The sequence below is a fragment of the Hypanus sabinus genome, chromosome 4 (assembly GCF_030144855.1).
Source record: "Hypanus sabinus isolate sHypSab1 chromosome 4, sHypSab1.hap1, whole genome shotgun sequence".
In the NCBI taxonomy this organism is placed as follows: Eukaryota; Metazoa; Chordata; class Chondrichthyes; order Myliobatiformes; family Dasyatidae; genus Hypanus; species Hypanus sabinus.
In genome coordinates, this window is record NC_082709.1 from 161,522,706 (window position 1) to 161,550,317 (window position 27,612).

Consider the following 27,612-nt stretch of genomic DNA (forward strand, 5'->3'; position numbering starts at 1 on the left):
ACTCACGGTTTGTTGATTTTGATTTGTTATGAAATGTTCATTTTAACTTTATCTGACTTTCAATAGTTTAGAAGTTTTTCTGATGGTCAGAAACATTCCGGGTTGTTTAGAACTCTGAAGGATTTGACAGCTTACAACTCTGGAAGTTTGTTTTGGCCCATTTGTGTCATTTCATTGCATTGTTTGAGGTCATGTTGCAGCACAAGGCTGCTATATCTCAACTCCATGACTGTCTAGAACGGCATTCTATATTTGGCTAAATCAGGTTGGAGTAGGGGAAACAAAATCCAGGCCAGTGTTTGTACGTTATACCATCTGTACTCACAGAAAGTAACTACTGTTGAAAATATCCAATTTCTTAAGTGCTTGAAGTGGCCGATTAGGAAAAGGGGAGATGCAACGAGACCTGGGTGTCATTGTACACCAGTCATTGAAGGTGGGAATGCAGGTACAGCAGGTGGTGAAAAAGGCAAATGGTATGTTGGCATTCATAGCAAAAGGATTTGAGTACAGGAGCAGGGAGGTTCTACTGCAGTTGTACAAGGCCTTGGTGAGACCGCACCTAGAATATTGTGTGCAGTTTTGGTCCCCTAATCTGAGGAAAGACATTCTTGCCATAGAGGGACAGAGAAGATTCACCAGATTGATTCCTGGGATGGGAGGAATTTCATATGAAGAAAGACTGGATCGACTAGGCTTATATTCACTGGAATTTAGAAGATTGAGGGGGGATCTTATTGAAACGTATAAAATTGGACAGGCTAGATGCAGGAAGATTGTTTCCGATGTTGGGTAAGTCCAGAACGAGGGGCAGTTCATTGGCTATATTTAAGAGGAAGTTAGATATGGCCCTCATGGCTTAAGGGATCAGGGGGTATGGAGAGAAAGCAGGTACAGGGTTCTGAGTTGGATGATCAGCCATGATCATACTGAATGGTGGTGCAGGCTCAAAGGGCCGAATGGCCTACTCTTGCACCTATTTCCTATGTTTCTATTGAAATTGACACACGGTCACCATGAAAGCTTTGACATACAATTGCCACTCATGCTGCCACAGTTCATGAAGGCAGATGACAAGTTAGTTCAGATGCATTTAGGGATGAGCAATAAACATGCATCTTGCTGCTAACTCCCATAAATGAAGTTTAAAAAAATGTTCACAGGGCAAGTTGATATTGTTGGATTTATTATCTAGAGCATCAAACCACAGAGTGCAATATATTTGTAGGAAGGTTTGATTTTGGATTTGTTCCTGAAGTTTTATCACACTTTTAAACACACAGTGAAAAGTATGGTGTACTCATCAACATCTGAGCTGATGGAGAAAGCAGAGAAAAATCAACATTATTTAAAAATATTCAGTTGCTTGTTTGTGTCTGAGAATTTTTTTTTTCAAATAGCATGTTGCTTTGCTAGGTCTTAGAAGAAAATAAAATTTGATATAAAGATGTTTCCATTAATATTGTGCACTGTATAATTTGTATAAAAGATGTGCAGAAACTTATTCTATAAGCTTTCTGATCTGGGAGGACCTACGCACCAGCGATACACATCTGTTATTGGTGATATAAACGATAAAAGGGTCAGCTGCTTACGGGAAAAAGTCACCTGTCATAATGCCCGAACTACAGATATTTTGAGTTGAGAGTTAAGGGGCAAAAGTTTAGGGGTAACACAAGGGGGAACATGTTTACTCAGCGAGTGGTAGCTGTGTGGAACAAGCTTCCAGTAGAAGTGGTACAGGCAGGTTCGATTTTGTCATTTAAAAAAAAATTGGATAGGTATATGGTGTTACGTACCCCGTAACTGGGTGTCTGACCAGCAGAGAAAGAAGAATCCGTTGGAGTCTGGTGGTACCAAACTAAAGGTGTTTATTAGTAAACTACACAATACAATATCAAAAATGCAAATATACATATAAAGCAAGTTAGCAGTAATAAACCTAAAAGTGTAGGAATAATAATAATCAATAATAAGCTCTATTGATGTCTAGGGGTAAATGAATTGTCATAGAAAAGTACAGCGTTCAGTTCATAAATGCTTAAGTAGTTATGGTTGTTGTATTGAAATCGTTGGAGAGAGAGGGTGAGATGTAACAGCTACAGCAGCCAAACCTTCTGTTGCTTTCTTAATCCGTCGTATTGTTGTGGCCATTCAGTTATGACCCCTCTGGTCTTCAGCTAGACCGTTCTTCTGTGGTGGACTCGTCACTCTGGCATGAGTGGACACACACACACACACAAGTCCCCACCGGCCCTGCTGTAACACTGTGAGCTTTACTGACCGATTTCCTGGTTCGGTCTCCGAAGCCCCCACCTTTCTGTGGGTTCCAACACTCAGTCAGTGTCCACTGGTGTGTCTGAAGGGTGTCTCTCCAGACCTATCTTTTATCTCCACTCACGGGGTCTCAGCTATCCATCAACTCTGAATGACTGTGTTCATCAAATCAGGGCACTCCTGCTATCTCCTGAGGAATGTTAACGAGCTAAGTGCAGTCCTTGTAGTAGAAGGTAAATAATCCTTGTAGAAGTCTCTCAATAGTAGCATAACAACAGCAATAGTTTGTAGTTCTCGGGGGGGGGGGGGAATGGTTAACTCTGCACCCCATTGTCCATCAGGTCTGTTCATCACTCATAACAATGGACAGGAAAGGAATGGAGGGATATGGGCTGAATGCAGGTAGGTGGGACTAGGTGAAAGTAAGTGTTTGGCATGGTCTAGAAGGGCTGAGATGGCCTGTTTCCGTGCTGTAATTGTTATATGGTTATACATTGATTTGCTTACATTGGTCGCTCATTCGAAACAATCAAGATTAAGTATCAGCTGAATGAAATAGGGCTCAAGAGCACTGTCCATGTCCCATAATCTTCGCTTAGTCTTGGTTAAATAGTCCTGGCTTCAGCTTATTCCATTGACTTTTCAAATCAGATTTTGTACTTTCTGAAGCGAAGATGTAGTTAATGCTTTGGTAAGACAGATCCCATATCTGTGCTTTAGAAAGGCTGAATGCTGACTCTGCAAGCTGATATTCCTGTGACAAATTGCTGGCCCAAACCCCTTTGCCATCAGTCTGAGAGCGGAGAAAAGATGATCACAATAATTATTTTCACAAATGCTTAAAACACAACTAGTTGTTTTGACAAAAGCTATCTGTGCTTAAATAACTAACTTCATTATTCCTTGTAATAATTCAGCACAAGCTTTTGTGTTGCTTCCTTATTTAAAATGAGGTACAATGCCATAAATCGTTACTCACGAGTTCTGTAAATAAATATGTACTTATTGGAGAGAAAGGCCGTCATTATTAACTTGTAATTGAGACAAGTTGTATTTGTATTAATGCTGTAACATACTTGTATAAACATTGAAACAAACATTGCCACATTTATCCATTTAATCTCATTCATATTGTTGCTAATTTAAATATTTAATAGTTTGAATACTAAAATGTAGAATGTCAACCCTATTCATCACACTTAGCTCATGCTGAGGCACACTTTGATTTACCTAAATATAATGTAAAAGATTCTTAGCTGAATTATTTTAACAAATACTATCAGCTGAGCAAAGGAGTCACCTCCTTTCCACCCCACCCCACAAGCTCCAGTCTGCTGGATAATTTTTTTACACAAGTTTCCCTCTTTACAATTTTATCTGTACTTAAGATGTATAGATGAAATTGGGAAGTTTTGTTGTTAATTATTATAGACAGAGTTGGGTCTCTCTCTTCCATTTTGTACTTGCCAGACTTGAAACATCAACAAATGCAACTGAAGTCAAAATGCATGCAATAGCTTCCACTCGATCATGATAATTCTAGAATACAGAAGATTATGCATTCAGATTTTGACTGTGAGGATGTTTATGAAAAACAGCCAAGGGCATGGAGAAGTTGGCAGGGGAGGAGGAGGAATGACTGGAGAGAGGCCAGTTTCACATTCTGTCCCACTACACTGAGTTCAGTAATGAATGTTTCCAAGCTGACACCCTGAGATTACATATGCATAATGAATGTTCAAACCATAGTGTTTGCCTATGTGATATTTAAGAAAATACAAATTCTCGGTCTAAATAAGGTCATGTGAAGGAGAGAACTGAGTGCCTGGGGATGTCAAAGTATTCTCCTTGATTCTAATAGTGTATCAGTAGTCTTTTATAATGAGTGTGGGTTGGAAGATTCTTAAAGGTTGTCATAGCCAGGGGAGGTACTAAGGATAAGCTCCCACTACTTATTAAATGCTCTCAATAGCATGTGTCTTAAATAGCCTCTGACAATCAAGTTCAGCTCCTGGCCTTCATGTGTGGCTTACCTAGTAAGCCCATTGGAACTGACAGGAGAAAGGGCAAAAGTGGGTAACTGGTGCCAGTTGCTTTGGGCAAATGGAGCTCAGCAGCCATGGCAGCAGCTCACCTAGGAGAAAGAAACCTCTGGTGTCTTGCAGCAATACCCATTTATGGGAAAGGCTTCATGAGTAAATCCCGAAAAAACATCCAGAGCTGGTTTAACACTGACTGGCAACTCTTATGATGCAGCTGGTGCCAAACTATTGGTTTCTGCCGTTCCTTTGAATTTATCAGCTGTGTGGAGAGGGGGTGCCTGCTGCATGGTCAAGAGCTTGTTCCCTATATCATACTGCTCTGGCTTGCTTATCATGTCGACAGCTAGGGTGCAACATCCATGGTAGACTTTGACCAAAGGAGGTGCTCAGATGTGTTGGGAAATAAAGTGAAAATGTTGTAACGTCTCCATGAGAAGCACTGTATCTCTCAGAAAGATAATGTGCTCCTTATATTGACAATATGCTAGCCATTTTTATTTCTTTGCAAAAACAACATATCTGAAAGTATATCTACGAATCAATTATGATCTAATGACATCAAAATAAAGTGGACTTACACAAAGTATGCTGGGGTGTCCACAACTGTGCCAATACTGGAAATGGTGTTCACTGTATGATGAGACAGTTTGACCCTTGACATTTGATGTCAAGCAAAGCTCTGGAAAACAGATAATATAAATTGTGTCGTAACCATGTCCTTGTAAATGAAAGGAACTGCAGATGCTGAAACAAGAATAAAAACACAGAAGACATTCAACAGAATCAGACACCACTTGCATTTGAAGAAACAGATTGAATGTCTCAGACTGATGATTTCATTGAGGACAGACTTTGCCAGTACCATTGAAAGGTCTCCACTTGAAACATTAACCTTTTCTCTCTTCATAGGTGTCTCCTGTCTATCTACCACATTTTCTGTTTGTATTATAACTTTTCCTTGCTGTTCAAATTATAAACGCTGTGGTAAAACTAAAATAAAATTTCTCATTCTTTAAATGATTTACAGAGAGGTTCAGACCATCTGTGCACTATAAAGGGAATGTTTTACTGATGAAGATATCTATTTTCAAATAGTAAAATAAACTCCCATCTGTAGGTTTGGGTGCAAAATATTCAACAATATTTCAAAAAGTCCATGTAACCCAGCCAGCTGGAGAGAGACAATTTCACATAAAGCAGTAAAATAAAGCCCATCTGTAGGCTTGGATTGGATGCAAAATACTCAAAAAGTGCATTTAACCCAGCCAGTATTATCTCTTGTGCATTACTACAACTTTTTATTAGGCATTTTATTAGATTCCTGTGCACTCCTGCTGTTAGTATATCAGAAGAATACATTGTAGGAACAGGCCCTTTGACTCACAATGTTGAGCCAACCTAATTAAGCTGATGATGTCTGATCAATTAATTCCTTCTACCTGCACATCGCCCTTATTCATCCATTCTCTGTATATGCCTATATAACAGCCTCTTAAATGCCTCTATCTTACCTACCTCCACCATCACCCTGGCACCCTCATCCTTCCCGGAAGTACTTAATTAGCTGTGCAATACCTTATATTCTGAGATTGTGAAAGGAACTGTGTTAGTGCAAGTTTGTTCATTTTCATAAGGTTCTACTTCCTTTCTCATTTATTACATAGCTATCTCTAGTCATGAATAAAAGACTGGATTCCATATCTCAGTGTCTTTGAACTTGTATTGAAAGTTACGAAGTGGTAACAAAATCGCAGAAAATTTTGTTTTCCTTGTTTTAGAGCCTAAGGCACAGGAGTGGAATTAGGCTATTTGGCCTATTTAGTACACTCGATTAACTGGACTTACAGGACATGCACTCTCATTCCTCAATCATACTTGTGTGCAAGGAGAACAGCATGGCCCGTCACCCACACTGCTCCACAAGACAGAACTTTTTAAAATACAATACTGGCTTATCAGATACAGATATTGAACCATTGATAAACTGTATAATTCCTTACTTGTAAGATCAATTGCCATTCACAATAGAGATGTTAAAATTCAATAGAAACTACAAGCTGACAACCAATGATACTTTGAAGTAATTATCCCTTAATTGGTGGATGTGTTTTGCATCCTTCCATTATATTCTTATCTCGTCTGCCACCGGCACTCTTACTGTGTAAAGGGGAGCTATGTTCTTTAAAGACCTTTCTTCGATTAGACCTCATTAATCAGATTAAAGAATTGGATCAACTGTATGCTCAAACTAAGAATCCTGAATTATACTAGAAGCGTGTAGAACTTCAAACTAAATTTAATCTTCTGTCTACTCAACCTGTCGAACACCAACTTCTTGAAAGTAAGAGTCGCTTCTATATTCATGGTGACAAATCTGGTAAATTTCTAGCCAATCAGCTGAGACGTTCCAAAGCCAAACAACATATTACAAAGATCCGGAAGGAGAATGGAGACTTTACATCGGATCACTTAGAAATCAATAACACATTTAAAAATTTCTATTCTCGACTTTATTCCTCTGAATCTTTGAATAACAATATCTCTGTTGATCATTTTTTAAATAATCTGAATATTCCTTCGCTTTCATCTGATTTTAAAGCCAAACTTAATGCTCCTATATCATCAGGAGAAATATCTTTTGCAATTTCTGCTTTGTCTTCAGGGAAATCTCCTGGACTGATGGGTTCCCCATAGAATTTTATAAATCATTCTCTTCACTTCTTTCTCCTCAGTTATTCTCAGTATTATCGGACTCGTTTAATTACGGTAAATTGCCACCCTCTTTTAATGAGGCATCTATTATTCTTTTATTAAAAAAGGGTAATGACCCAATGGAATGTTCCTCGTATAGGCCGATTTCTTTGCTTAATGTTGATGTTAAAATCTTGGCCAAAGTTTTGGCTTATAGATTAGAAACTGTTATTCCCTCTATTATTTCTGATGATCAAACTGGTTTTATTAAAAACCAGCTTCCTTTTTTTTAACATTCGGCGTTTATTTAACATTTTATATTCACCTCCAACTGGGATTCCTGAATGTGTTATTTCCCTCGATGCGGAGAAAGCATTTGATTGTATAGAGTGGAACTACCTTTTTGCAGTTTTAGAAAAATTTGACTTCGGTCAAAGTTTTATCTCTTGGATCAAATTGCTGTATTTGTGTCCTTCTGCCTCTGTTTTGACTAATTTTCAGAAATCCCAGTTACTTAACCTCAAACGTGGCACCCGTCAGGGATGCCCTTTAAGTCCCTTTCTCTTTGATTTGGCTATAGAACCTTTGGCGATAGCATTTCGAAATTGTCCTGAATTGACTGGGATTTGGAGAGGGGGTGTTGAACATAAAGTTTCTCTTTATGCTGATGACTTATTACTTTTTCTTTCAAAACCGTCTACATCCTTACCTCCAATGTTTTCACTTCTTGATCAGTTTAGCCAGTTCTCTGGCTATAACTTAATTTACATAAGAGCGAATTTTTCCCAAATAATAAAGAAGCACAAGAATTAACATTTTGTGATCTCCCTTTTAAAGTAGTCCATAATCAATTTACTTATCTTGGGATTACAGTCACAAGGAAGTTTAAAGATCTCTTTCGTGAAAATTTTGCCAATCTTTCATATACTATAAAACAAGAGTCTGTTACAATGGTCACCTCTATCTATGTCTTTGGTAGGTTGTATTAATGTTGTTCTCCCTAAACTTTTATATTTATTTCAATCAATCCCAATTTTTATTCCTAAATCCTTTTTTGATTCTTTAGACTCTATTATTTTGTCATATCTGTGGAAGAATAAGCGCTCTAGAATTAATAAAGATTATCTCCAAAAATCTAAAAAAGAGGGTGGCATGGCTTTACCTAACTTTCGTTTATATTATTGGGCAGCCAATATACATTGTGCTACCTTTTGGTCTTTTTTCCATGGCCAACCCGAGTGCCCTAATTGGGTGGCAATGGAGTTGAGTTCCACTAAAGATTTATCTATCTCTGCACTTCTTGGCTCTGTACTCCCTAGTAGTTTGTCCAGATTAATTGTTAATCCTCTTGTTAGACACACTTTGCGTATATGGGCTCAGTTTAGGAAAATTTATGGTTTCCAGGGTTTTTCCTTTTCTAGCCCTATCTTACATAATCAGCTTTTTTTTATCTATTACGTATGATTCAGCATTCCATGATTGGTATAGGAAGGGCATTAGACATTTTGAAGATCTTTTTATTGATAATCACTTCGCATCTTTTCAACAGCTCTCTGCTAAGTTCAATCTGTCCAATGCTAATTTTTTTAGATATCTCCAAATTAGACACTTTATTAATCCTTTAATTCCTAACTTTCCTGAAATGCCTGAGAAAAATGTTATGGATTTCTTTCTTTCTATTAATCCACTAGGTAAAGGTTTAATATCATTTATTTGTGAAAAGTAGCATCCTTACGGCGTGCCCCTGTGGATAAAATTAGAATGGCTTGGGAGCATGATTTAAATATCTCCTTATCTGATGAGACTTGGGACTCGATTCTCAAATCGGTTAATTCAACCTCTCTTTGTGCTCGCCATTGCCTTTTACAGTTTAAGGTTGTTCATTGAGCCCATATGTCTAAATCTAAACTATCTTGATTTTACCCTAATATTAGTCCTCTCTGTGATAAATGCAAAAGGGGCGAGGCCTCTCTCATTCATATGTACTGGTTTTGTCCTAGCTTGGAGAAATTTTGGAAAGATATCTTCATAACATTATCTTATATTCTGAATCACCACCTAGAACCTAACCCTTTAATTGCTTTGTTTGGTTTTTTGGGTGAGACAGATTTACGTCTGAGTTCGACTAAGTGTCGAATATTATCTTTTGCTTCTCTCCTGGCTAGACTTTTAATCCTCCTTAGACGGAGAGATGTTGCCCCGCCCATGCATGCTCAATGGCTTAATGATATTATGTCCTGCTTAGACCTTGAAAAAATTCATTATTCAGTTCTTAATTTGGATACAAAGTTCCATAAGGTCTGGGGACCTTTTATTGAGTACTTTCATAACCTTCCTCTTAACTAAGGTTTTTTTTTCGGTCCCTTGCTTTCAGCTCCTTTTTTTTGGTAGTAGGCATTAATATCTTCTGTTGCTAAGTGTATTTACAGTTTTGGGGGTTTGATTGTCCTGATTTATACTCTCTATATTGTGTTGTGGTTGGTCTGGAGTTCTTTTTTGTTGCAGGGCTTGGGGAGGATACTAATTTTACATGTCTTCAATTTGGGTGCTTTCTCAATTATCTTCTTTTGTATTATATTATTATTGTATGTTTATTTTTGCACTGTATTAATGTTCTTCATTTCGATCTGGGTTTTTTTTTAATCTGTAGCGATGTAGAAAATGTATAAAAAAAAACCTTTCTAGAAAAAGTCTCACTTCAAAGGCAGCACTTGTCTGGGTTGACTGCACACTGAACCAGGCTAACCTTTCCTGGACGTTGCCTTAAACCCTTGCCGTACTGCAACGCCCACACTTTGCTAGATGGTCTGCTCCAGGAAATGAAAGGAACTTCCCCTAAAGCTTAACCAAGAAGTCATAAGTATACTATGGGAGCAGAAGAGAAATTTCTGTGATATAGAATAGCACATAATGTGCTTCAGGAATCTCCCCCCCCCCCCCCACCCAAATTCTGCAAAGATTTTCATTCAATGAGTTGTGTTTTCTGTAGAACCATTACTTGTCTAAACCAAAGAAGAGGTTACCGATGGGTATCTGATGTTTCTTAACAGTGTTGACCAACTGTTCTGTCCCTCCAGCTTCAGGATGAAGGAATGTACCATGGCCGATCCTGTCTGGTGGAAGACCAAGAAGCATTTCCCATTCTTCATTCTTATTTGGGATCTAAATGAAAAATATAATTGTGTTAGCGTCCTTCCATCAATAGAAATTTTAATTATTTTACAATGAACAATTTTCAATTGTGTATATTTGTTACATTAACAATATTATTTAGATAAGATTCAGATATATGATTTGATATTTTAAGAATTAATATTTTATCCTTTTCAGTAAAAAAAATTCAGAGTTAGTTACTTATCCAGTTTAAATACTTCTTACCTCAGCCATGTGCACAGCAAGCTTAAGGCCAACATTTCTAGCTGCTTGGAGCGGGGCAATAAAGCTCCTAGCATGTTCTACCTTAAAAAGTAGAAAAGGATAAACAATATTATACAAGCAAACAAATCTCTCTGATTTGATGCAACACTGAGTTTTGTGTAACTTTTATCCCCGGCCAAATCCTTTAAGTTAGTGGTCGCCAACTCGTCGATCGCGATCGACTGGACGATCTTTGAGACTTCCCCAGCAGATCCCGGAAAAAAAAAGAAAAATAAATACACAAATACTGTGGAGAGATTGTTTCTGGGTTGCGGGGTTTTAGTTCTGTTCTTTCTGCCCAGTGCACATGTGTGTAGCTTCCCTTCACTACACAGTGTAATTCAGTGGTCCCCAACCACCAGGCCACGAGGAAACAATATGAGTCAGCTGCACCTTTCCTCATTCCTTGTCATGCCCACTGCTGAACTTGAACCCACACAAGGTCATCAGTTGCCTAAATGCAGTGATACCCTCGTGGCAGGGATCACTGGTTGGCCTCGGGCAGCCGGTGGGAAGCGCCACTGCTACTGGCCCGGAGCGCAGACAGATGGGTGCTGTCTCTAAACCTGTTTACCACACTGAATTTTTGTGGGGAATCTGGTGCTAAAATATTCACAGACCTCAGTTGGGCTCAGCATTACATAAATATCAGAGCAGCTACCACATTGCTATCTACTGAAACAAACTTTTGTCGGCCGATAGATCCTACAAGGGGGGGGCGGTTGTGTCCTGTCGCACTCCTCGCTCAGTCGCTCGCTCTCTCTGGACTGCGACTGCTGTGGCCCCGATATGGGGACCACCGGCCCTGACCTTGACCTCTCACCCCACCCACAACCAGCCGCACCTGGCCAAGGCGTCTGGCGGGCGGGAGGCTGTCAAATGAGGCAATGAAGCCCTCAAAACTGCTTTGGCACCTTGAGTCCAAGCACCCTGCAATTAAGGACAAACACGTTGAGAATTTTCAGCGGAAAATTGAGTAAGCAGGACAGAAGCTAAGTGCCAAGAGCCGCAAAAACTAAATTTGCGGAATAGACTGGACTTAAGGAACCTGCTTCAAGTATCGGTGTATTCTGGTTGTGTTTAAACCCTCCCCACTGTTGGCCAGTCTGCAAGAATATTGTCAATATTAAACCCGTCGTCCGCGGTGCAAAAAAGGATGGGTACCCCTTGTGCTTATACATTATTTCTACTTCCGGGTTGCGGGGTTTTACTTATGGTCTTTTCTGCCCCGGTGCACATGCGTGTAACTAATCGATCTGGGGTCGATCTCGCCTTTCACTAAGGCCGAAATAGGGGATCTTGGGCTTAAAAAGGTTGGTGACCACTACTTTAAGTGCATATGTGACATCTGATCCCTCCAAATATTGACCACTCATCACTTTTATTCAAAACTATTTCAGACTTCTGTATGATCCGTGGATTTTTAAATGCATAAATTAACAAATGGTGAATGATAGGAATCACATGCATACTTAAGGCTACACCAAGTTCTCCTTATCCAGGCATGATAGGGATGCAGACTACCTGTGCATTAGAAAGCGCAGGCACTCCTAAGGCAACTAACATTCACTTTAAAGCTACAGTAGCATACAACAGTTGACTCCTAAGTGCATGTTTCAGATTTTGATTTATCACATCGTTATAAGAAGAAAATCGACAACCTTCTGATTTATCCCATCATATCTGGTAGTTAGCTTGATCCTGAGCTCAGTTCTAGCTGCACACCCAGCTATCATTTGCCATGTATTGAAGTCAGAGAAGTAGAAATAATGTCAATGTAGATGTAATTTTACCTGTGTAGAATAAAAATGCTACCTACAAAAGCACTTGGCTCAGGTTCCAATTCTGACACAGGACATAGAGTCAAAGTCATAATGCACTACCACACAGAATCAATCCCTTCTGCCCATCTAGCCTGTGCTGAACTATTATTCTGCCCAGTCCCATCCAACATGCACCTGGACCATTGCCCTCCATACCTCTCACATCCATCTACTGTACTTATCCAAGTTTCTCTTAAATGCTGAAATTGAACCCATATTCTATTGGCAGCTTGCACCACCTATGAATGAAGAAGATCCCCCCCCCTCGGGTTCTCTATAAATATTTCACCTTTCACCCTTAACCTATGACCTCTAGTTCTTGTTTCACCTAACTTCAGTGGAAAAAGCCTGCTTGCATTTACCCTATCTATACCCCTCATAATTTTGTATACCAGCTACTGCTGCTGCACAACTGCCAGCACAAGGCATCAAATACAATCCATCCCACTGTAAACAGGATTTCACTGCACCTTACAAGCGGGGGGGGGGGGGGTCTAATTCCACATGGCTGGCCTTGTGTTGATTCAGCACATCAGCAGATGATGAGGACGAGGTGAACAGTTAATGGCCATGTTAAGACCAGCTAAAATATTTAAATGATGTCAGTTCATGGGAAAGGTAATCTTTAAATTAATGTTCATTTAAGTAGAAAGAACCCAACAAAATGACTGCATGAGACAGGATATGCTGCTCTGAATTAAAATAGACGCAGCTAAATAGAAATTATTTACTCACTGCAGGATGGCCACTTAAATCCAAGCCAACCACTAGCCCATCAGAGGATGTAAAGAATTCTTCTGCAAGTTTTACAGTCTCTTTAGCAACAACAGGCCCACCTCTTCTATCTATAGATAACAGAAACCTAAGGAAATAAAAGTTAACATTTTTTGCATTTGAGAGGAACAAGAAAATGAAAAAAGAATCCTATCACTGAATGTTTTATCAAGTAGATCCTCTTTCCCGAAAACTTGCTGGCAAATAGAAACTCTCTTTCTCATACTGAAAGCACTTTGCTGTTTTGAAGTACAGGCTCTCACTATCTTACAAATGCCCAACTTATGTACAGCTTGCACTTACGAATGAGCTTTTGGGATGGATTTGCTGACCGTTACAGGGTTGCAGACACCTGCTGTGTGGGAACTTGGTTTGCACTTCCCACTTGCAAGCTGTTCGGGATATGAATAGTTCGCAGGAACCCTGCCATAACTTGGACAGTCTGAACCTTAGTTTTGGCCCCTTCAGATCTTGTGTTACCACTGCTGCTGATAATCCAGAGAAATGTTCAGCACAGCAAGTGTCATACATAACACTCACAACCCAAGCACTTCTGTGCTTCCAGACTCTGAGAAATATCTCCTCCAAACAACAAGAAGGCTTTTCTGGATTTCAATACTTCCAGCAAGTCCATGTTTTGCATGCTTTTGCATCCAATCTCCCCCCCCAACCCAAATTTCTCAAACATCAAAATCTTAAGGAGCTTCTAAACTTCACAATGTTCAGCAGTTACTGCCAAGACCCATCAATTCATCCTTAGTATTAGTAAGTTTAGAAACACCGCCCTTTCAGTACCCATAGGTAACCTGCCGTGTTTTCTGCATCATTTTGCTGTAAGCCCTTTGATATTATAAACATAGAAGAAAACATTGATTAGAATGACAGTTATAGTCAAAATCACTGATTTAGTTTTTCAAATGATTTTCAATCTATAAGAATGTCTTGCTAATAAATGTCCCCTAAATAATTTCAGGATGTCCCTTTGAGACCCTTCTAGTTCTTGAGCAGTGATTTTAGCCTTAGTGGTGACCTGATCATTTTAACAATTTAACCTTTATGCTTTTTATCTGGGTTCCAGCCAATGATGCCATGGAAATCAGCTGATTGCAGTATAAATATCACATACCTCACATCTATGTCCACATTCTCTTGTTTGCATTGTTTTATGGCTTCAAGTATAACTTCAACATATGACTTCTTGCTCATCCCTGTTTTAGAAATAAAAAAAAGTAACATTTACAAGTTATCTAACATAAATCAATTTCAAAGTCATTGATCTGAAACAGTTACTGCCCAATGCTACCCAACGCTTAGTACTTCCAGCATTTCGTTTTTATTTTACAAGTTAAAACTTAACCACCTTTCTATAATATTCCGTAAGAAAGAACTAGGTTTCTGAATTTGTGCACAGCCATGCCTCACAAAAGTAAGCAGTTATGTTTAAAAAATGAACTTACGTTAATTAAAATATAATTTATATAGTCTTTTGTGATACTACCTTTTGTGTTTTCTGTTCGTGGTGTACTTCGTAGCTCAAGATATTTCACACCATCAGCTGCAAATTCTTTAATAACCTCTTTTGTCACCTAAAAAGAGTTCATCATGTTATAAATGTACTTGCTCAGTATAATGATGCATTCCCGCTCTCTTGTCGCTGTCTTGTGCAAAATTGTTGCACTGTGGAGCTGTTGTTGCGAAAGCTTTGCTGTTAAGAGCAGCAAGTGGAGAAACTGAACTTACATTTGAGTTGCAAGTGAAACACAAATTTCTGTGTACAGGTCCTCCATGTTACGTACAAAGCCCACACATTTGTGAGACAGACAGGATGGGTTTGCGTAGGCATTTTTACCGTGTGGGATCTCAGTTTGTGGTATTATCATTACACCTTCCAAAGACATCTGAATGGCTGAGCTAAAATCCCTGATTCAATTATATGTTGCCTTTAGTTGGTCTTTATTCTACTGCATACAACATATGACTAGGGGGGGTCACATTTCCAATGTGCAAACTGGGTTATGGAACATTTCTCAGGAACGGAATCCTGTTGTAACCTGGGGAGTATTCGTAATCACTTCATCAGTGCATAAAATGTTTTTGATAGTAATCCATGCTTTAAAACACTGCATTCTCTTTTTAAACAGTGTGGGTCCAACATGGAAATCTGTCTTGCAGTTGGGCAGATTGGCACGTTTGTAGCCCACCAGCAACACGGATAAAAAGCCCAGCCAACATGATTGGACTGGCTGGAACTTCAATACAGCCCAATGATTCCTTAATAACACTCCAAGAAAACATTCGGAACACTAACAAAAAATATCTTTTTAGCATGAACTAAGTAGTTCTATATATAACCATATAACAATTACAGCATGGAAACAGGCCATCCTGGCCCTTCTAGTCCGTGCCAAACGCTTACTCTTAGTCCCACTGGCCTGCACTCAGCCCATAACCCTCCATTCCTTTCCTGTCCATATACCTAATCAATTTTACTTTAAATGACAATACCAAACTTGCCTCTACCACCTCTACTGGAAGTTCCACACAGCTACCACTCTCTGAGTACAGAAATTCCCCCTCGTGTTACCCTTAAACTTTTGCCCCCTAATACTCAACTCATGTCCTCTTGTTTGAATCTCCCCTACTCTCAATGGAAAAAGCATATTTCCTGCTGCACATCTACTTTGGAACAGTGGGTTAATCTTGTAAAAACAACAATCCTTTACCATGAAGATTTGTTCTACGTTGTCAGTTAACTGATGAATTACTTCAAACATCTCAAAGCATCTGTGAAAAAAAGACAGTGTAACTTAAAAGAGGGAAAAGTTATATCTTTTCAACAAGTTTCATTTTTAATGGTCAATATTCCCTATAAATTTAGTGTTTGTGAGAAGCAGTTTCTACTCTGCATCAGTTCTAAAACTTACACTGAAGAACTGATGTAGTTTGCATCAACTTTAGATTGAACTTAGTGCGCTTTTCTTTGCACTAATAACATACTTGAAAATTTATGCCACTTTTAACTTTGCTTGCTTGTAATCCTAGTAAATTGACAGTGCACTGCGATAATGAGAAATAAATCAGGAACGATCTGAAACGATTGCCTAGCTATGTTATGAGATATTAACCAATTTCATTTCCAATCTAAGATAAAATTTGCAGAACATTTCATCAACTTTTATAACTACAGTAGTTTAAGATACTAAGTTAATTTTGATCTTAAATCCATAGTTATCAGTACACACTCTTCAAGCGTTCTTGTCTGGCCTTTCTTGATCATGGTCATGTTGTGGTCAATATTGAGATGTGGTTTCTGCAGTATCAGTTTTTCCATTGTGGTGCTGCTGATAGAGGTATTGAGATGAGCATGGAGTTCCTGAAAGGGAAAACAGATCATTATTAATTCATGACATTCCTTGAGCTGTTTACAAATCAATGAACACTAATCTCCCTTCATAATAGCATTCTTCACATTGAAATTGAAAGCAGAAAATAGCAAATGCTAAAAATCTTGTTCAGAAACAGGAAATTCTGAGAATACTCCAGTCAGGTAGTATGCAAGGAGAGAGAAATATTTCAGGTTGCTGGCCTGAGATCAGAAATGTTGCTTGCCCTGCTTGGTATTTTCAGCATTCTCTGCTCTATCTACCTATCATTTAAATATATTCAGAGGTTCAGGGTAGCTACGCATTTTCCACAGGCACCAGCAGTATGTTTGGACTTCAGAAGGATAAAGATCGGTGGAATTTTAAATTGATTTTAGTTCCGTTTCAATGTTTAAAAATTAAATTTGATTTGTAAATACAGTTTTGTACTTAACTATAATAATCTGATGATCTGTGCATTTCTGTTTAAGCTGTATACCTGGTCTTTCTGATCAGCTTCTGTATTTCACAGTATGGAAAATTAAAAGGAGACAGCATCTGCAGAGGCTAAACTTTGACCTAAACATTGCTCATTACAATGTCATAACATGGTCTTTGACTCTTTACGTCCTAAAGAGTCAAAGACCATGTTGTGACATTGTAATGAGCAGCCCCATGCAGTGAGTGAAGCTGGCTGAGGTAGTTTCTTCACACCAAAACTACTGTAGGCATATCCTTGCCTACAGAATACAAGTAACAAAAGTAAACCATGATAGCCTACTGAAAATAAATGACCTTGTGCTTTTTATTATGAGGTGGCATTCAGGATCTTAAATTGTATTGCAGAACACACCTAGATTTTAGGTTTTCTGAAGCACTTACAACTTTCGGCAACGCTTGATGAAACAGCACCATTATTTCTGTAGTTATGATGATACTATAAGGAATTCTGCAGCATAGGATGTTTGAGTCACAATTTTTTTCTCAAATACTTTTCACTCCTTTCCAGTTACGGGAAAAGTTGGCTGTTTACTGTGATCTAAGGAACAATTTAAACAAGAACAAATGAATTCAAACATAGTATTCTACTATTTAAATTCAAAAAACAACTTCAAACTATATCTGGTAGTATAGCTTCCAAATATCTGTACAAGTTTAAGCACATCTGATGGCTAGATATTTTGCACTGATGTAATATTTCATGCCACATTCAGCTGGAAAATAGAGTGTCCAGGTACAGGCCCAAAATTCCTTAACTGAAATTCTGAAATCCAAAAAGCTCCAAAAACCGAAGTTTTTTTTAAACCAACAGCTGACGTCACTCGGGTGTGACGTGGCAGCCAGAGCAGAGGCCGCCAGACGTCAGTTGTGGCTCAGCACTCGTGCTGGTTACAGGTGCATTTGCTGTTCGCTGATATGTTGTGTTCACTGTTGACTTTGTGTTTAATTTCACTGCGAAATGTCAAAAAGAGTTGAGGATACCCCTATGGGTAACAATGAGGAAAGAGAGAAGGAAGCATCTATCATTATCAATAATGCAGAAAGTGGAGTTATTGCAGAAGCTTGATTGTGGTGTGTCTGTGCGGCATCTGACTGAAGAATATGTTGTCGGAACTACCACTATATATGATTTAAAAAAACAGAAGCGACAGTGACGTCCTAAATTTATTCCAATAAGTCATTTACCATGTGTTTGATTCGGTTCGTTTGAAGCTGTATATTTTTATGTTTTATTTAATGTTTTTGTTGGAAATAAAATATTTTTCTTGTCATTATTCCCTAAACAATACAGTATAACAACTACTTACATAGCATTTACATTGTATTAGGTATTATAAGTAATTTAGAGATGATTTAAAGTATTTGGGAGAATGTGCGTAGGTCTGGAGCTCTGCCAGGATCTAAAAATCCACCGCACTTTGACAGGTTAAATAAGGGATGAGTATACGCATTTTTTGGTATCCACTGGTGGGGGCGGGGGGGGTCCCAGAACAAATAAGGAGGTACTCTGAAATCCAAAAAATTCTGAATTCCAAAATGCAACTGGCCCCAAGGATTTCAGATAAGGGTTGTGGACCTGTATTGTGGTACAGTAGTGTAGGGGCTAGCAATCAGGGTCCAATTCCCGCTACTGTCTGCAGGGAGTTTGTACATTCTCTCTATAACCTATGGATTTCCTCCAGGTGCTCCGGTTTCCTCCCACATTCCAAAGATATAAGTTGTGGGCATGCTGTGTTGGCGCCAGCGGCACTTGTGGGCTGCCTTCAGCACATTCTCCAACTGTTGGTTGCTGATGCAAACTATGCATTTCATTGTATATTTCGATATACATGTGACAAATAAAGCTAATCTTTACAAAGTATATTTAAACCAAAGTTGTTTTACATTGTATGTCTGTTTGTTTCTATTACTTTAAATTGATTCTTGAATTCTGATAGCTCATGAAATAACTCTTATCCAGGAATTCTCAACCTGGGGTCCATGGCATAAAAAATGTTGGGAACTCCTGCTCTAATCTTGCCTCCAGTACCATGTATTTTTCAGTAATGTAAAAAAAACATGAACATATATTTTAAGGAAAATTCCTACATATTTTATATTCATTGAGGGAATGTGGGCTTTGCCGGCAGAGCCCATGTGTAATTACCCATCCCTAATTGCTCTTGAGGAGGTTCTGAGTTGCCTTCTTGAACTGTTGCTGAACCTTGAGGTGAGGGTATATTCACAATGCAGAGAGTGCCTTGATTTTGACCCAACAATAGTGAAGGAACAGTAATATAATTCACTTATCAGGGTGGTGTGTGGCTTAGAGGGTAACTTCCCCATGCTTTTGATGTCCTTGTCTTTCTAGCTGCTGGAGGTCCAGGGTGATAGGGAGTTCTTGTGAGTTGCTGCAGTAGATGGTACAAACTCCCACTGGAGTCAGTGATTGAGTGAGTGAATGGGTTGTCTATCAAGCAGACTTGCTTCTCGTATATTGTTGAATTTGCACTCATCCAGCAAATCAAGAGTATTCCTCTTGACTTCAGCCTTGAAGACAGTGGAGAAATTTTGGGGAGTTAGGAGCTGAGTTACTTGCTACGGAATTCCGAGCAACTGACCTGCTCTTGCAGCCAGGGCAACATCAACCCCCAGGATATTGATGGTGCAGGATTTATTAATGGCAATGCCACCGAATGTCAGGGTGTAAAGAGCTGGATTTTCTCTTCATGTTGATCATAATTGCCCGGCACTTCTGTAGTGCAAATGTTACTTGCCATCTTATCAGCCCAGCCTGGATAATGTCCAGCTGTCACTTCATTACCTGAGGAGCCGTGGATCATCAGGAAACATCCCTACTTCTGACCTTGTAACTGAAAGATAATTGATGAAGCAGTTGAAGATGGTTGGGCCTAAGACACTGCCCTGAGGAACTTCTACAGGCTCTTACTGTCTTGCGGCTGAGATGATTGGCCTTCAGTTTCCGTGACCATCTTCTTTTGTGTTAGGTATGATACCAAATAGCAGGGAGTTTCCCCCCCCCCCCCCCCCCGACTCCCACTGACAACAGTTCCGCCAGGAATCCTTGATGCCATAGTCAATCAAATGCTGTCTTGATGTCAAGGGCAGTTATTCTAATTTCATCTCTAGAGTTCATATTTTAAAACAACATTGACTTAGATAAAGACTCAATCAAATAAACTCAAAACTATTTTGTCAAGAAATAAATGAGTATATATTTTTACATTCAACTGTCACGATTCAATAAAAAAGCATGCATTTATTTAATATGTTTTTTTTTGTAAAAGTCCCAGCATCTTCAGAGAAAAACAGTTCAAACTACTTATCTGAGGAAATGCGGTCACTGTTTTGTGTACAATTAACTGATGAAAGATATGATTACTTAAGTTGGTTTTAGATGTCTCAGGTCAGGAACATAGGTCACTAGGATTTGCTATTTTTAAAGTGTTATAACACCGGACACCCAGAAGAATACTCAGTGTAGTTTATAATCCAGTAAGCTCAATACCACATTTCTTCCAGTATACCACGATTCTCACCAAAATCCTTCTTCTCATTCATGAAAGATTCCCAACTGGGAAAGCTGTGACTTAATTAAGTTATTAATGCACTTCTATGAATATAGTTTTTATCCCTTAGAGACCAAATCATGAACATTTGAAGGTCATTAATTGTCATATTAACTATACCTATGTTTGCATTTTGTTTAATGGTGCTTCTAACAAACTTGAAATGTACAGTACAATATGAGGATTAAAGCTGGATTAAACATACTGCTGTAATTTTCCTTAAATTGACAATATACTTTGGTCAGCCAGAGGCACTGCCTTCAGGACAACACACCAACTCTCAGTGGCAGGCTTCAGCTATACTTTTCTGAGGGAGTTAGCTGACTATTAAGACATGATGGCTTCCATCAATAATGCTCTGTCACCAGCAGAGGATGGGGCTTTGTCTGGGCAGCCAGGGACTGAAAGGACCATGAAAAATCATATTGCATGCCACTGAGAGTTGTGGCTGGTGACCGGGAGACTTGAGTGTGGGGTGATCCTGTCTAAAGTAATACTTGCTCATCTGACTCAGTTCCAAAAGCCCACACTGACATTTGCTCTGTGCAGTCAGTCCCTACTATGGCTAATTCTGCATAGTTTCTCCTTCCTTGCCCTTATCTAGTGGCAATGTATTCTGCCACCAGGCAGAGAGGGATTTACAAATGGATCTCCCTCTATGCAAAAACACTGTTCTTTATAGTGTGGACCCTGAATTGTGCGAGCAGACACTGTGATAGGTTTTCAAATTAGGTCATAGACTCCTGGATCACCCACCATTTCTGTGGATGTGGCCCACCTATGGGGAGGCTTCTCAATTCTCATTGTACTCAGCCCCACTCTGCTGATTTTTGTGACGGTGACGGTGGCAAGTCGGGGAGGGGTATTCACTGGTCTGCTATTTGACCTTGTCAAGATGGCCATCCATAGGTCTCGACTCTGGCCTTTTGCTACTAACTGGTCTTTTCCAAAGGATAAATCTGTGCCCAAGTCCCTGAAAAAAACAGCACTGCTGAAGTTTTCCTGGTCCGGTGGTTGCATTCCGGACAGGCAGGATTGGTTTACTTTAAACAAAATGTAGGTAAGTTTATGAAGGATGTTGCAAACAAAATAACAACGAAATGTGTTACTTTGACCTACAGTACATTGTGCACCCACTGGGGCAGGCGGTTAGCATCAGCGCAAATGCAGCCCAACCCTTCGGGGACGTGTGAAGCCACCTCCCGCAGAAACACTGATACTGACCTGGTCCCGACCGACCGTAAGGGCTGTACTGTACCTCCGTTTCCGGCAGGCCTGAGGGTGGCAGTTTCCGCCGCCTTCCGGCCACAGCGCCCCCCGCCGGCGGCCGCGCTGCTTGCAGCTCTAACTCCACCGCAGTTCTGGTGGTCAACTGTCGCGTCAATAAAGCTTCGGTTCGCCCCAAAGTTCAAGTCTTATACACAATTCTTGCAAGAATAACACAACTGATAATAACTGCAAAGTGGTCTTGATATTGCTAAACTTTAGAGCACAGCACGGTACGGGCCCTTTGACGCATAATATGCCAACTTTTTAAGCGATTTCATGTACAATAGAACCTTTTCATCCCACTAGCCCATAACCCTACTTTTTTTTTAATCCATCTGCCTATTTTAAATGTGCCTAATGTATTAGCATGTACCATCACCCCTGGCTGTTTATTCCAGGCATTTTCACTCTGTAAAAAAACCTACCTGTTACAACTCCCCTAAACATTACATCCCTTACCTGAGAATAATGCCCTCTGGCATTAGTTACTGCCAGTCTCAGAAAAAGACCCCAGCTGTCCACTCTCCCTATGTCTCTAAAATCTTGAATAGACATCTATCAAGTTGCCTCTCATCCTCCTTCCCTCCAAAGATAAAAGTCTTAGCTTGCACATACTTTCCTTATTCGACATATTCTCGAATCTAGGCAGCATCCTGGTAAATCTCCTCTGCACATGCTCTAAAGCTTCTACCTCCTTCCTGTAATGAGATGACCAGAGCTGAACACGATACTGCAAATGCACTCTAAACAGAGTCTTGTGGAGTGGCAACATAACCTCACAGCACTTGAACTCAGTCTCCTGAACAATGAAAGCAAGCACACCATACTTAACCAGCATATTAATTTGCTTATAAACTTTGAGAGATCTATGGACTTGGAGACCAAGATCCCTCTCTCTGCCACACTGCTAAGAAACCTGCCATTAATCTTGTACCTTGCCTTCAAGATCAATCTTTACACTTCTGTGTGAAGTGTATCGGCCAGTTTAGTGGTGTTGCAGCTACAGCCTTGCACTCAATGTCAGCAAAACCAAAGAACTGATTATAGATTTCAGAAGGGTTAAGATGAGGGAACACACACCAGTCCCCATTGAGGAATCAGAAGTGGAAAGTGCGAACAGTTTCAAGCTCCTGGGTGTGAACATCTCTGAGGATCTGTCCTAGACCCAACGAATCAATGCCACTATAAAGAAAGCACAGCAGTGGGTATATTTTATTAGGAGTTTGAGGAGATTCGGTACATCACCAAAGACACTCGCAAATTTCTACAGATGTACAGTGGAGAGCATTCTAACCGGCTATATCACCATCTGGTATGGGCACTGGGTCAAAACAAGCAGCAGAGTAACACACACAAACAAATGCTGGAGGATCTCAGCAGGCCAGACAGCATCTACGGAAAAGAGTAAACAGTCGGCGTTTTGGGCCAAGACCCTTCATCAGAGAATTGTGGATTTAGTCAGCTCCATCATGGCACTGGCCTCCATAGTATCCAGGACATCTTCAAGGAGCGATGCCTCAGCAAGGTAGCATCCATCATTAAGGCCCCCTGTCACTCAGGTCATGCCTTGATCTCATTGCTACCATCGGAAAGGAGGTTCAGAAGCTTGAAGGCACACACTCAATGATTCTGGAACAGCTTCTTCCCCTCTGTCATCTAATTTCTGAATGGACACTACCTCACTACTACTTTATTTCTATTTTTGCACTAATTTAATGTAACTATTTAACATATATATTTAGTGTAATTCATAATTTTTTCTATTAGGTATTGCATTGTACTGCTGCTGCAGAGACAACAAATTTCACGACATATGCTGATAATAAACCTATTCTGATTCTAATTACTTAACACATTTCCAAATTGAACTGCATCTGCCTCTTCTCAGCCCAGTTCTGCATCCCATCCATATCCTGTGGTAACCTACTACAATAACAAACACCACTTTTGTGTCATCCTCACTTTAGTGATTAGGATTTTGCCAGTTTGTCCAAGAACTTCATGGATCACCGAATAGTTTTAATTTTCCAGATTTTGGCATGAGATGCAAAAAAGCTGAAAATTTATTTTTAGGGTAAATTTGAATCATGTTTAATTTTAAGTATTTAGTGAACACAGGTTCAAGATGTACAAACTAATTTGCAGATTAATAAGTACCCAGATTCTCATTTTTAAAATTCTGAATGTTAAAGCAATACACAATCATTTATCATTTTTAATATACTCTAAGTTTTTACAGCTGTGACCATTTTTATATATTCCATGTGGAATTACAGTGTGGAGTTTAGTTGTATCACATTTTTTAATGATTAGTTTGTATTACAATTGTAATTTTCTTTTCAGATGCATTTGAAAATGAAATGGGCAAGAAAGCTCGATTGATGAATATCCTGATTCAACTTAGAAAATGTGTTGGTCATCCTTATCTTTTCGATGGTAAGTGAAGCAGTAATCCGTAAAGAGTATTTGGAGTCACTTGAAATTCACTTGGATCGAGGCAAACTAGATTTAAATTTATTCCATGTTTGGGTAAAAAATTTCAGTTGTGATCCTTTAGCTAAGGCTAACCATAAGTTATAAGCCACTATGCTTGATTGACATAGAGCATACCCCCAGGGGTTGCTTCCGATGCTTGGATTTCACTGGGCAGCTATCGCCTGCCCTAAACTGGGCAGCCCCCAGTCAAAAAGGTTCTGTACTGCCACAGTCTGCTTTCCTCATTGGGTGCCTGGGGATTAGATATTATCTGAACTGCAGACTGGAAACAATGTACCAGGCAAACCAAAACAACAATATGAGAGACCTGCTCTGAAACTGGGATGGTGGAATGTTCAGACAACGATGGCTGGCCTCCCTGGTAACCTCTGAGACATCAGTGATGTTAGGAACACAGCTGTAATAAACAAGAAGCTCGAAAGACTTCACATTGACATAGCCTGCCTCCAGGAGACACGTCTGGCTGACTCGGGCACACTAAAGGAGAATGTTTATACCTTCTTCTGGCAAGGGAATGGCCTTGATGAGTCCAGAGAGCATGGAGTAGGCTTCGCAGTGAGGAACACATTGTTGAAGATGGTGGAAGCAGGCAGCAATGGATTTGAGTGTCTTACTCTTTGATTTAACACCACTGAAGGTCCAGTTACGCTTGTAAGCATGTGAGTGTGTAAGCTCCCAACCTGTGCTCCACGTCTGATGCAAAGGATTACTTTCATGAGAACCTTGCAACCACCATCAGGAATATATATCCCTAGCAAGGAATACCTTGTTCTTCTGGGTGACTTCAATACCAAAGTGGGTGCAGATCAAAACTCATGGCCCTCTGCTTGGGTTACTTTGGTGTGGGCAAGATGAACGAGAGCAGACTGAGATTGCTGGAGCTCTAGACCTGTCATGATCTATGTAGCACCAACTCTTGCTTCCAGACCAAGTCTCTACCCGAGGTTTCCTGGAGACACTCTAGCTCCAGACACTGGCATGAGCTGGACTTGACCCTGGTCAGCTGCTCCTTCCTCAGCAGCGTGTTTTTCATACATTCCTATCCAGATATTCCAGACTGCACAAAGGGGACCTGCCTCCACACTAGATCAGATGGCAGGCTTTTTAACCTCACCCACCTAAGAGCCAAAACCAAAGGATGTGATCAGAGGCATGCTGTTTACTGATGATGCAGCAGTCGCAACACACACTCTGCAGCAGCTGCAGAGCCTGACAGATTACTTCTCCCAGGCCTGCAAAGGATTTGGCCTGACTATCAGCCTGAAAAGGAGAAACATTTTGACACAAGGCATGGAGGCACTACCAGTCAATTGATAACTACAAACCGTTGCTCATTAGTTCACATACCTGGTGTCCATCATCAGTGACAACCTTTCCTTGGACTTAGAAATTGACAAGTACATTGGGAACTCTTGCCTGCCTCACCATGTGTGTCTGGGAGAACGCCAAACTCTCAGACAAAAGAAGGTGGCAGTATACAACGCTTGGGTCATAGCAGACTGCTGCACAGCAGTAAGACCTAGACAACAGGTATCAGGGCAGCTGGAATCCAACAACGCTGGCTGAGTATCGTTAGACATTTAACTGAGAAGCCTCAGAGACTGAGTACAAATGAAAATCATCAACAAAACATTTTTAGTTGAACTTAGTTGAACTATTGCAAAGCATCAATTAATTGCATTATAATCAATAATTTCTTCTTTCTCCAAAATGCCCAAGTCATACAAGTAGTCTGGAATTATATTTATGTTCAGTTTCAAGTGATCTATCGTAACCACAAAAAAATTCTGAGGAAGCAGCACTTTTTGAAATAAATTGCTGTCCAGTGTTAGAAGATGCTACTGTGGTGTTATTACTTTCTTGAAAAAAGCTATACCTAACATATTTACCATTCACTGTATAATTCACAGAAAACATCTTGTTGCAGAAAACCTAAGTGGTCGGCTGCACACATCACAAAATACTGTTATCACAGCAGTAAATAAAACCAAGTTCCATGCTCTCAATTCTTGACTATTTCAAGAGCTTTGTAATGAGAATGATAAATAGTTCAAAAGCTTGCTGTTGCACACCCAAATCAGATGGCTTTCTAAAGAAAACTGTCTGAGATGCTTTTATGCACTTTTTGAAAGTGTGATAACATTCTTAGAAGATCCATTCAATAATCAATTCAAGAATATTAGGCATAACATTGCTTATTTGTCAGAACTATTCACAAAGTTTAATGAAGTCAAACTTCAACTGCAACAAAGTGATGTGAATGGTATCAAAGTCAATCAGTCATCTCCATGTTTTTGTCTAAGTTAACCCTTTTTCAGTTGCAACTCTGGCTATTGCGACCTTTTCCAATTTCCAAGCCTAAATTGGAAGAGAAAGAAGAATAACAAATGATGATCTTCAAGTATTCTGTTCCTACCTCGGTGAGCTGCATCAAGACTTACGGTTGTCAGAGAGAGATCTTAGGATCTTCTCTCAATATAAGTTCCAGATAGGGTAATAAATCCATTCCTGAACACTTGTAATGAGGAATTAACAGGAAGGATGGAGGAGCAACTGATTTTGTTACAAAATGACTTTGAGCTGAAGCCGAGGTTCAGAAAATCATACCAAGACTTTTGATTGTAGAAATGAATCTCTGAACACTACCCTGCACTGTGGAACAAGTTCAAGGTGTTCTTTTTGGCCTTTCCAACATCATAATGAATGAACCACGGTTTCAGTGCGGTCACCCAACTTCTTTCAAAGCAACGAAACAGACTGCCAATTACCCTCGTGAGGATCTGAGACTCCTGTAATGCCGTTCTGCCTGATGTTGAGAATGTGATATCACTGAACCAAGCCCATCCATCTCATTGAAAGATGAAAAAGCAATGAAGTAGTGAATAGATCGACCACTAATGTACAGTCTACAATCATTGCCGAAAATTATTACTGTAATTAAACAAAGAGATAATTTTATTTGTGCCTTTAAATAGATTAGAATAATCTTTGGGACTGTTTGTAAGTGCTTTGAATTTGCAGCTCCTATTTTCTTTCACTGTGCATCATAAATCAAAATTCTGTATAGTTCTTCTGTAGTGGCCGGAAAGGGCAATGAGGCACTGGGGATGTGATCAGGGACCCAAGGGAGCGGTAACCCAAACATTTCTTGTTTAATAAGTTAACCATACTTCATAGCTTCAAAGTGCATATGCATCCTAGGATTATATTTACAGTATATTTGAAAAGGTCTTCAAAATAGTAAAGAAGTCACATAATTGACCACTGTTATATCATACCAGCCTTTGTTCCAAGCCTCCATTGGCGACCATCCCACACTTTTCCTATGCTAGATTGACGACTGCATGGGTGCTGCTTCCTGCACCCATGCTGAACTCATCAACTTCATCCA

At 39.7% G+C, this 27,612-nt stretch overlaps 2 protein-coding genes across 6 annotated transcripts in view; one reads left to right on the top strand and one right to left on the bottom strand.

The window, feature by feature from the left end:
* The window catches only part of chd1l (chromodomain helicase DNA binding protein 1-like), a 103,276-nt gene that overhangs the window by 14,561 nt on the left and 61,103 nt on the right, over positions 1 to 27,612 (top strand). For all 4 annotated transcript variants that reach the window (XM_059968649.1, XM_059968648.1, XM_059968650.1 and 1 more), the window contains one exon: positions 24,069 to 24,161. In XM_059968649.1, coding sequence (XP_059824632.1) covers positions 24,069 to 24,161 — 93 coding nt within the window. The remainder of the gene's footprint in view (positions 1 to 24,068; positions 24,162 to 27,612) is intronic.
* adal (adenosine deaminase-like) lies at positions 1,855 to 21,760 on the bottom strand. Of its 2 annotated transcripts, XM_059968645.1 has the most exons (11): positions 21,681 to 21,760; positions 17,269 to 17,425; positions 16,267 to 16,397; positions 15,748 to 15,808; positions 14,523 to 14,610; positions 14,151 to 14,232; positions 12,986 to 13,112; positions 10,389 to 10,469; positions 10,034 to 10,172; positions 4,898 to 4,998; positions 1,855 to 3,070 (listed from the first exon to the last, which is right to left on the bottom strand). In XM_059968645.1, exons 2-11 carry the CDS (start codon positions 17,299 to 17,301, stop codon positions 2,873 to 2,875), a joined length of 1,041 nt encoding a protein of 346 aa, XP_059824628.1. In that variant the 5' UTR covers positions 17,302 to 17,425; positions 21,681 to 21,760; the 3' UTR covers positions 1,855 to 2,872. The 2 variants fall into 2 exon arrangements, with proteins under 2 accessions (XP_059824628.1, XP_059824629.1); XM_059968646.1 differs by lacking the exon at positions 21,681 to 21,760 and having other exon boundaries at positions 17,240 to 17,376.

What these genes read in the sequence shown, in the direction of transcription:
- adal (XM_059968645.1), bottom strand. Translation starts at nt 17,301, where the DNA reads ATGGTGCTGTTTCATCAAGCGTTGCCGAAAGTT. An exon ending in CAGACAAGAACGCTTGAAGA is followed by an intron (nt 15,809 to 16,266) that starts GTGTGTACTGAT and finishes TTTTTTTCACAG; the next exon opens with ATGCTTTGAGATGTTTGAAG. An exon ending in TTGCTGTGCACATGGCTGAG is followed by an intron (nt 10,173 to 10,388) that starts GTAAGAAGTATT and finishes TTTTTCATTTAG; the next exon opens with ATCCCAAATAAGAATGAAGA.